Below are 11707 nucleotides of genomic sequence, written 5' to 3' on the forward strand. Positions count from 1 at the left end.
ATTCGTCGAGCGGGTTAAATAATGTATTAACTTTATATTTTGGGTCATTACGGACGCGGCGATACCAAATATGTGCAACTTTCTTACTTTTTTAATAAAGCTTTTTGTAAGGGGAAAAAGCGGGGTTTTAATTTTTTTCACTTATTAACTTTATTCAACTTTTTTTTTTTTATTAGTCCCACTAGGGGACTTCACTATGTGATCATCTGACTGCTTTTATAATACACTGCAATATTTCTGTATTGCAGTGTATTACTTCCCTGTCTGTTCAAAACAGACAGGCATCTGCTAGGCCATGCCTCTGGCATTTACTAGAGGCAGACCTGGGGGCCTTTATTAGGCCCCCGCAGCCATAGAAGACATCGGCAACACGCGATCTTATCGCAAATTGCAGGGTGCCAGTGGGGTGAGAGAAGGAGCCCCCTCCAAAACCACACAGATGCGGCGCTCACTATTGAGCGCCACATCTGAGGGGATAAATGGGCGAGATCGATACTTATTTCGATCTCACCCTTCAGAGCAGGTATGCTCCAAGCCCTCAGCTACCTCTGGTAGCGAAGAGCAGGGAGATTTAACTGCTCCCGGCACAGTTTATTCAGATGCAGCGCCGTAAAAAGGCTACTGCATCGAAAAAAAGCCCGCCAATGGCACCTGTAAAGATACTAATGGCCGGTCAGTAATGGGTTAATGAGCCAGAACAGAGAGCCTCTCTAAACAAGCAGTGCCCAAACTGGCAGACAGGCCATTCTTGTTATTAACAAGGACAGACATTAATCTGAATGGCCGCCATTTAATACTACACGCTCCCTGCAGGGCACATGCCTGGTTAGCAGTGGATTTCCCCGACAAAGTCAGCTACTTGAGTGTGTACCAAGAACAGGGTCGTCAGATGATCACCCATGGGTCGCATTCTAAAAGGGGTGTCTTTGATGGAAAGGTTTAAACAATTATATACATTTATGACATATCCACAGGATACGGCATAAATGTTTTATCGATATTGGGTGAAGCGCTGTTGACAGATGAAATAGAATGGAAAGATGGCAGCGCCCGATTTTTGATAGAACGACACCCTGTCCTTTGACAGAACATATGCTTTTCTTTATTCATCATAAGGGAGTGCAGTTCTATACTTACAGCAGCTCAGTGGTTAGCACGGATGTCTTGCAGAACTGACATCTTGGAATCAAAATCAGACCAGTCAACATTTGCATCGATTTTGATTGTTTTCCCCCCTAATTACCAGCCAATAAACGGAAATTCCCATCATTGAGTAGTATATTGCTAGGATACATACTGATTGGTGGGGGTCCGACATATGGAACCCCTGCCGATCCTGAGAACAAATAGACCACAGTCCCATTGGCATTTCACCTGTACAGTGGCACTCCCTTCGACCCACTGTAGGGAATCGCACCACAGCTCCACGCAAACGAGAGATGGTGCTGCAGTCGCTGTGTAGAGAAGAGTCAGGCGCTCCAGCAGTTACACAACAACCAATCAGAAAGTGATGGCATGTCCTAGCAAAAGTAATTTATGCCATTGGTTTTTGTTTTTTATGCCTTTCACATTTCATGCCAAATAACCTGTTCAATTAATTCTTTGGGTTATTGATTGATATTTTATTATTTTGGGGGGAAAAAATAAAAAAAGGTTGCCGTTTTTTTTACGGGGTTCTCCTTGCGGTTTAAGTAATATGATCATTTTATTTTTTTGGTGACTACGATTGCGGGGATACCAGTTTTTATTTTATTTTCACACTTACTAAATAAAACCATTTTTTTATAGCAAAAGGTATTTTTATTTTTTTTGATGTGTACCTTAATTTTTATTTCACAAATTATTTTTTCAGTCTCACTAGGAGACTTCACTATGCGATCTTCAGATCGCTGCTATAATGCTTTGGTATACTTCGTATACTAGAGCATTATTGCCTGTCAGTAAAGAATGGACAGGCATCTATAAGGATATGCCTCTGGCACATCCTAATAGGCATATAGCAGGGCAGACCTGGGGGCCTTTGCTAGGCCCCTGGCTGCCATGACACACAATCGGATGCCTGTAATTGCATTCGCGGGCCGCCGATGAGTGACAGAGCGAGCTCACTCCCTCTGTAAACAACTCAAATGCAGCGGTCGCTAATGACTGCGGCATTTGAAGTGTTAAAGAGGCTCTGTCCCCAGATTATCAAATCCCTATCTCCTATTGCATGTGATCGGCGCTGCAATGTAGATAACAGTAACGGTTTTTTTTTTCTTAAAAACTATCATTTTTGGCCAAGTTATGAGCAATTTTATATTTATGCAAATGAGCCTAAGGCACAACTAGGCGTGTTTTCTCTTATTTCCAACTGGGCGTGTATTGTGTTTTTGACTGGGCGTGTTTACTTGTTTTACTAACTGGGCGTTGTGATTAGAAGTGTATGATGCTGACGAATCAGTGACCAATCAGCATCATGCACTCCTCTCCATTCATTCACACAGCACAGTGTTCTTACTAGAACGATGTGCAGCCACATACACAGACATTAACGTTAATCAAGTGTCCTGATAATGAATATACATTACCTCCTGCCTGGACGTCATGTGTATTCAGAATCCTGACACTTCTGAATCTTTTCTGTGAGATTCCAGCAAGCCACGCGTAATCTCACGAGATTACGAGGTAAACGAGATTTCGTTTCCCTTGCTGGAAATCTCACAGAAAGGATTCAGAAGTGTCAGAATTCTGAGTACACATGACGTCCAGGCTGGACACTCGTGTATGTGGCTGCACATCGTTCTAGTAAGAACGATGCTGATGTAAATGAATGGAGAGGAGTGCATGACGCTGATTGGTCACCGATTCGTCAGCATCATACACTTCTAATCACAACGCCCAGTTAGTAAAACAAGTAAACACGCCCAGTTGCTAAAAACACAAGACACGCCCAGTTGGAAATAAGAGAAAACACGCCCAGTTGTCCATTAGAAAGGCTAATTTGCATAAATATAAAATTGCTCATAACTTGGCCAAAAATGATCGTTTTTGAAAAAAAAACGTTACTGTTATCTACATTGCAGCGCCGATCACATGCAATAGGAGATAGGGATTTGATAATCTGGTGATAGAGCCTCTTTAAAGAGGCTATGTCACCACATTTGAAGTGCCATATCTTCTACATAATGTGATCAGCGCTGTAATGTAGATTACAGCAGTGTTTTTTATTTAGAAAAACGATCATTTTTGACGGAGTTATGACCTATATTAGCTTTATGCTAATGAGTTTCTCAATGGACAAATGGGCTTTTTTTTTACTTTTTGACCAAGTGGGTGTTGGAGAGAAGTGTATGACGCTGACCAATCAGCGTCACACACTTCTCTCCATTCATTTACACTGCAGATAGCGATATAGCTATATCGCTATGTGCAGCCACATACACAATCACTAACATTACTGCAGTGTCCCGACAATGAATACACATTACCTCCAGCCAGGACGTGATGTGCATTCAGAATCCTGACCACTTCTGTAGCGTCTCCGTGATTTACAGCACAGCAGGCGTAGTCTCACGAGATTACACTGTAAACTGTCATTCACAGCGAGATCTCGCTGTGCTGTAGTCTCAGACACTACAGAAGTGGTCAGGAGAATGAATACACATCACGTCCTGGATGGAGGTAATGTATATTCATTGTCAGGACACTGCATTAATGTTAGTGATTGTGTATGTGGCTGCACATAGCGATATAGCTATCTGCAGTGTAAATGAATGGGGAGAAGTGTATGACGCCGATTGGTCACTGATTGGTCAGCGTTATACACTCCTCTGTACTACGCCCACTTGGTCAAAAGTAAAACACGCCCAGTTGTCTATTGAGAAACTCATTAGCATAAAGCTAAAATAGGTCATAACTCCGTCAAAAATGATCGTTTTTCTAAATAAAAAACACTGCTGTAATCTACATTAGAGCACCGATCAGATCATTTACAATATAGGCCATGTATAATGTGGTGACAGAGCCTCATTAAACAGCCGCGATCTAAGTAAACTTCGATCGCTATCATTGGAGCAAGAGCCTGGCTGACAGACAGCCGAGCCCCTGCACGTGAGACCTAGAATAAAGCCCATTAATGACCGCCGTGAAAATGGCTGTGACACTGTCCAATCAGATACGGACAGTGTTACAGCAAGAGCGAGGATAGTGTGTGCGCACAAACGCGCGCACACACACACACTCTTCAGCTGTCAAGATCAGTCTTCTGCCGAACTGGTAAGGGGGCGTGTCACTGCTACGGACAGTGTAAGAGCTGGAGAGAGAGCATACATGTGCGCTCTCCTCTCCAGCTCTTGTGAGAGAACAGTCTTGAACTTTGCCTGCCGAACTGGCAAAGGGGGTGCGTCACTGCTAAGGACAGTGCAAGCGCTCAAGCACGACACGCCCCCTTGCCACTTCGGCAGACAAATTACAAGACGGATCTCTCGCAAGAGCTGAAGAGAGGAGAGGAGAGCGCACATGCACGCTCTCCTCTCTCCAGCTCTTACACTGTCCGTAGCATTGACACGCCCCCTTGCCATTACACGCCCCATTGACAGTTCAGGGGGTTATTTAAATATTGGGCGCCAAATATAACGGCACCGATATCTAAATAACGGAGGAGGGTAGAAAAAAAAATTTAAACTGCCCCAGGGTTTGTGCAGCCCTCCCTATTACATGCTGCACATGTATGGGGAGGTGAAAGGTGCTCTTTAAACATAGGCCAAAATTGTGATGTGCACAGAGCCTTAGGGCCTGTTCACATCAATGTTGTCTTTCCATTGAGGGGTTCCGTATGAGCTTTCCGTAAGGGGATCCCCTCAATAGAAACAATATCTTAGCTTCCTTTTGCCTCACCATTCATCTCAATGGTGACGTATACTTGAAGCTAATGGCTTCCGTTTGTCCCCGTTGTGAAAGGGTTCCTTTTTTTGACTAAATCAATAGCGTAGTCGACTTAAAGAGGCTCTGTCACCAGATTATAAGTGGCCTATCTCCTACATAATGTGATTGGCACTGTAATGTAGATAAGTGGTATTTATTTTGAAAAACTCATTTTTTATCAAGTTATGAACAATTTTAGATTTATGCTAATTAGTTCTTAATGACCAACTGGGTGTTTTTTTCATCTTTTTACCAAGTGGGCGTGGTAAAGAGAAGTGTATGACGCTGACCAATCAGTGTCATACACTTCTCTTCATCCACACTAACGTTACCGAAGTGTCTTGAGAGTGAATAGACATTGCCTCCAGCCAGGATGCGATGTCTATTCACAATCCCAACACTTCGGTAAAGTTAATGTGGGTGTATAAAATTGTTCACAACTTGCTCAAAAATGATCTCTTTTCAAAATAAAAACCACCGCTCTCTACGTTACAGCGACTATCCGATTAGGTAGGGGATAGGGCATTTATAAACTGGTGACAGAGCCTCTTTTACAGAAAGAGAACGCTGATGTGAACAGGCCCTTAAGTCTTCCATGCAAATACGCAACATATAACCTGCCATAATGTTATACTTCTAGCTTTTGACACTTTATAACTAACTGCATCCGGCAAAATGTAACTTTGTATGACAATAAATGTCTGCAGCGATATTGGCCAAAAGGTGCATCCCAACAAAATCTTTTGTACCACAAAGTCTATACACGCAATGTTTTCTAAACCGACAACGATCGCTGATCAGGATCTGATGGACTATCACAGAGGAGTTATATACCGGCCAGGCAAGGAGCATCATTGTTGCTTAGCAACAAGAAGCAATGCCTGTGATTAATGTAGTTAGAAGTGGCATTAACATGTAAAAATTGTAACGTTTTACGGTGGCGCAATTGTTGGGAGATAGTTCGACCATTTATCTTTCCCTGCATTTATACTGGTCAATTATCGATACGATTGAAGGGACTGGACCATGCGGATAAATGTCCAGTGTTTGGGCCTATAATGTGACAGTTTTACCCAGTACACTACACCCAGGAACATGCGGCGCTGGGCAGTCAGTCCTATGTGAATAAAAGATAAGAAAAGGTGAGGCCTGGTCTGCTGTAGATTATTCCAAGCAGAGTCCCTTGTTCACTAAAAGCCCGGGACAGCAGGTAACTGCACGCTTCCTGAGGCGCAGGTTCTCAGGCTCATGGCCGCCGCCATATTCCAAAGCGGACAAAGAAGCGGGCTCGGCGCCTGCACTGTCCCCAGCACTCACCCTTCTCCTCTCTTCTTACTCGTGGCGTAGTCGTCACCCAGGTCCAGTCGGTGCCGCTTGGACATGATCGCCGCTTCTCCTCCCGGTTCGCTAGGCCCGGCGACTCCGAGGTCACGTGTCTAGGAAAGGGTCTAACAGAGAAACAACGCAAGTCGCGGCTCGATAGGGCCGAAAGAGGGAGATCGCAAAGCGCTTGCGCGAAAGCAAAAGCGGGAAAGGGAGGGCGTCTGAAGCGGCGTGACGTTAGCAAAAAACAAAGAACGCTATTGGACGATCGGTCGGACCCAAGCGGCGTAATGAGTGGACGACGCTCAGCCAATCGAATGACAACACGTAAAATGAGGGATGACGTCACTACAACCTGAGGATTCTGCGTTTATGCTGCTAGGAAATGTCTGTGGAGAATGTGAGGGAGTCGTTATATGATTTATTTGTGGGAAGCCGTGTCTTGTACAGTATGACATTGGCAGATTATATTTGCTATATCATGAGGTGAAGTGTTCTATAGAAGCAATGATTTTCTTAGATTGATTAATCCTCAAATTTTTATATTTCACGTAGTTTCAAAATAATTGAAACTATTCAAGCGCATGCGCAATGTTTTACTGACAGGCACAACTCCAGGATGTCCGTCTGGCCTCTCCAGGGGCGACTGGTTTCTGCCCACAACGAATACTGATTAATGATATAACAAGTCAATCGGCGCTTCTATACGGGTGATGCTCTACTGCATGAAAGAGCTTTAATATGAACATTCAGTCCCCTCCATTGTCGGCAGCACATCCCCTGTTTACACGGTGAGATGTGCTGCCGATAACGATGATTTTATATCCTGCATAAACCATGTCATCATCGCCTGTTACAGGGTAATTAATAAAACTGCTATGGGTCTCAAGCACGCGGCCCGCGGGACACAGAGCCGCTAGTGCAGGCTCTGCTCCGAGACTCTGGAATTCCCTGACATCGCTGTCCACATATGAACAGCGATGTCAGAGGCTTCCCCAGAGCCGGAGTCCAGTGCAGCGCTCTAGTACAGGCTCTGCTCTGGAGAAGCCTCTGACATCGCTGTTCATACATCGACAATGATGTCAGGGGCTTCCCCAGAGCAGGAGTCCCAGTGATGTCAGGAGCACAGCTGGAATCCCAGGAAGAGCCTACTAGCGCTCTGCCCTGGACTCCAGCTCTGGGGTTGCCCCTGACATCTCTGTCCATATATGGACAGTGATATCAGGAGCAGAGCTGGAATCCCCCAGGCAGAGTGCTAGAAGCGGCTCTTCTCCGGGACTCCAGCTCTGGGCAAGCCCCTGACATCACTGTGGCAGCATCTGCGAAGGGCACTGTGGCAGCATCTGCGGAGGGCACTGTGGCAGCATCTACGGAGGGCACTGTGGCAGCATCTACGGAGGGCACTGTGGCAGCATCTACTACAGAGGGCACTGTGGCAGCATCTACTACAGAGGGCACTGTGGCAGCATCTACTACAGAGGGCACTGTGGCAGCATCTATGGAGGGCACTGGCAGCATCTACAAAGGGCACTGGCAGCATCTACGGAGGGCACTGTGGCACATCTACAGAGGGCACTGTGGCAGTATCTATGGAGGGCACTGTGGCAGTATCTATAGAGGGCACTGTGGCAGTATCTATAGAGAGCACTGTGGCAGCATCTACAGAGGGCACTGTGGAAGCATCTACAGAGGACACTGGCAGTATCTACAGAGAGCACTGTGGCATTATCTAGGGGTGTGTTGCATTATCTACAGAGGGCACTGTGGCATTATCTACAGAGGGCACTGTGGCATAATCTAGGGGTGTGTTGCATTTTCTACAGAGGGCACTGTGGCATTACCTACAGAGGGCACTGTGGCAGCATCTACATAGGCTCTGTGGCAGCATCTACAGAGGGCACAGCGGCAGCATCTACAGAGGGCACTGCGGCAGCATCTACAGAGGGCACAGCGGCAGCATCTACAGAGGGCACAGCGGCAGCATCTACAGAGGGCACTGTGGCAGCATCTACAGAGGGCACTGCGGCAGCATCCACCGAGGGCACTGTGGCTCTAAAAAGGGGCTGCCCAATCTTGACATGTGTGTCTGCCAAACACTGCTAACTGAGCCGCCGGACTGCATTTAGCGACACTTAAACTGGAAAACTGGATTGTTGAAATAAGCACGTGGAGAAATATCTCAAATTTTAAACCTAGCGCTATTATTATAGTAATGCAGTATTATTATTACAGTAATGTAGTATTATAGTAGTGAAGTATTATTATAGTAATGTAGTATTATTATTACAGTAATGTAGTATTATAGTAGTGAAGTATTATTATAGTAATGTAGTATTATTATTACAGTAATGTAGTATTATAGTAGTGAAGTATTATTATAGCAATGTAGTATTATAGTAATGTAGTATTATTATAGTAAAGTAGTATTATAGTAATGTAGTATTATTATAGTAATGTAGTATTATAATAGTAATGTGGTATTATTATAGTAATGTAGTATTATTATTACAGTAATGTAGTATTATAGTAATGTAGTATGCCAGGGGGCACGACGTCAGAAGTCACAGTAATGTAGTATTATAGTAATGTAGTATTATTATAGTAATGTAGTATTATAGTAATGCAGTATTATTATTACAGTAATGTAGTATTATAGTAATGTAGTATTATTATAGTAAAGCAGTATTGTTATAGTAATATAGTATTATTATAGTAATGTAGTATTATTATTACAGTAATGTAGTATTATAGTAATGTAGTATGCCAGGGGGCACGACGTCAGAAGTCACAGTAATGTAGTATTATAGTAATGTAGTGTGCCAGGGGGCACGACGTCAGAAGTCATCACTGTCTAAGTGTCATATTGTCAAAGTGTCCTGGCAGTTATACATGGCAGTTGGACATTTTCAGCGACAGGTAAGCTGCAAAATCAAACAAACTAGCACACACTCTAATTATTAGATTCAATCTTTAACCTGTTTACAAACAAATTACCAAAAAACATGTTCACTACCGCAATCATCATTATAGCTGCTCTTGGTTTACAATCCTATCGCCCATTTAGGCCTTGGCAAAAAACAGTCCACATCAGTCCCTCTCTCCTTGCCTCGCCCATGTACGGCTCCCATGCACTATTCACTTTCCTCAGTCAACTTAAAGAGGCTCTGTCACCAGATTTTCACACCCCTATCTCGTATTGCAGCAGATCGGCGCTGCAATGTAGATTACAGTAACATGTTTGTTTTTTTTCAAAAACGAGCATTTTTGGCCAAGTTATGAGCATTTTTATATTTATGCAAATGAGCCTTTCTTAAGTACAACTGGGCGTGTTTAAAGTTAAGTACAAGTGGGCGTGTATTGTGTGTGTAACATCTGGGCGTTTTTACTTGTTTTACTAGCTGGGCGTTGTGAATGGAAGTGTATGATGCTGACGAATCAGCATCATCCACTTCTCTTCGTTAACACCCAGCTTCTGGCAGTGCACAGACACACAGCGTGTTCTCCAGAGATCACGCTGTGACGTCACTTCCTGCCCCAGGTCCTGCATCGTGTCGGACGAGCGAGGACACATCGGCACCAGGCGACAGAGGCTACATCGACTTACCTGCAAACGCCGATGCTGCTGCAGAATCAACTGTAGCCTCTGTCGCCTGGTGCCGATGTGTCCTCGCTCGTCCGACACGATGCACGACCTGGGGCAGGAAGTGACGTCACAGCGTGATCTCTCGAGAACACGCTGTGTGTCTGTGCACTGCCAGAAGCTGGGTGTTGACGAAGAGAAGTGGATGATGCTGATTCGTCAGCATCATACACTTCTATTCACAACGCCCAGCTAGTAAAACAAGTAAAAACGCCCAGATGTTACACACACAAGACACGCCCACTTGTACTTAACTTTAAACACGCCCAGTTGTACTTAAGAAAGGCTCATTTGCATAAATATAAAAATGCTCATAACTTGGCCAAAAATGCTCGTTTTTGAAAAAAAAAAAATGTTACTGTAATCTACATTGCAGCGCCGATCTGCTGCAATACGAGATAGGGGTTTGAAAATCTGGTGACAGAGCTTCTTTAACCCATCTTATCCCACTGCCCAACATAAAAAACGCTCTCATAAATCACAGAACCATCTCCTGTCTCTCTCCATTCTCCTGCTACTAGCTGCAGGGGACATCTCTCCCAACCCTGGTCCTCCCTTTTCTTCTGCCAAGCTCAACCGCTTACCTGCCACACATATAAACCCTGCAAATCTTCTTACCATTCCTTGTACGTCTTCTCCTGTCTCTTTTAACTGTGCTCTCTGGAATTCTTGCTCCGTGTGCAACAAACTCACCTTTATTCATGACATTCCTTTCTAACTCTCTCAACCTTCTGGCTCTTACAGAAACATGGCTACACCTGTCTGACACTGCTTCCCCTGCTGCTCTATCTTATGGTGGTCTCCAGTTCTCTCATGCCCCCAGACCTGAGAACAGGCAGGGTGGAGGAGTAAGTATACTTCTTTCCCCACACTGCACTTTCCAGGTCATTCCCCCGGTCCCCTCGCTCACATTTCCCTCCTTTGAAGTACACACCCTCACACTCTTTCACCCCTTTTCCCTCAGAGTGGCAGTTGTCTACCGCCCCCTGGGCTCACCCCGCCAATTCCTGGATCATTTTGCTGCCTGGCTTCCATAATTTCTATCCTCTGAAACACCCACTCTCATCATGGGTGACTTCAACATCCCCATTGATAACCCAATCTCCCCATCTGCCTCCCAGTTTCTATCTTTAACCTCGTCCCTAGGTCTGTCACAACTTACTAACTCTCCTACACATGAGGACGGGCATTCACTTGACCTGGTCGTCTTCCGGCTCTGCTCAGTTTCTGATTTTAGTAACTCTCCTCTCCTGCTCTCTGACCACAATCTTCTCTCCTTTACTATCAAATATTCTCTGCCTTCTCAGGTCATGCCTACGTATCAGACATACAGAAATCTACATGCCATTAACACTCAGAAACTCATAGACTCTACAGTCCTCATTGTCCCCTATCTCTTCCCTCTCCTGTCCCAATCTGGCTGCCAAACTTTACAATAACACTCTCAAGAATGCATTGGATGAAGCAGCCCCCCTACACTCCGAACCACCCGACAAAGACGACGACAACCCTGGCACACGCCTCAATCCCGCTTTCTTCAGCGGTGCTTGAGATGTGCCGAACGACTGTGGAGAAAATCGCATTTGGATGCAAATGTAAGGAGAAAGATGTAGCACTCCAAGGTTCAAAAAAGTTGGTCGTTTATTCACCCATCAGTGAAAAAGGTGCAACGTTTCAGCTGCTCAATGCAGCCTTTGTCAAGCAATATATCTCAAACAATTCAGTGCTTTTATACATCCCACAATGGGAGGAGTTACAAAACGGATATAAACATTCAAATAGAAAATTTTACATTTATAAGTGTATACTAAGTCGACCATACAAGGTCCATCATCATAATGT

General features: G+C 44.6%; 1 protein-coding gene across 1 annotated transcript in view; it reads right to left on the reverse strand.

The window, feature by feature from the left end:
- The window catches only part of DHX15 (DEAH-box helicase 15), a 67314-nt gene extending 60887 nt beyond the window's left edge, over positions 1–6427 (reverse strand). The window contains exon 1 of the mRNA XM_075858746.1: positions 6220–6427. Within this exon, the coding sequence (XP_075714861.1) occupies positions 6220–6284 (65 nt within the window). The 5' untranslated portion in view covers positions 6285–6427. The remainder of the gene's footprint in view (positions 1–6219) is intronic.
- Positions 6428–11707: the final 5280 nt, after the last annotated feature.

This window comes from Rhinoderma darwinii, chromosome 1 (assembly GCF_050947455.1).
Source record: "Rhinoderma darwinii isolate aRhiDar2 chromosome 1, aRhiDar2.hap1, whole genome shotgun sequence".
NCBI classification, from domain to species: domain Eukaryota; kingdom Metazoa; phylum Chordata; class Amphibia; order Anura; family Rhinodermatidae; genus Rhinoderma; species Rhinoderma darwinii.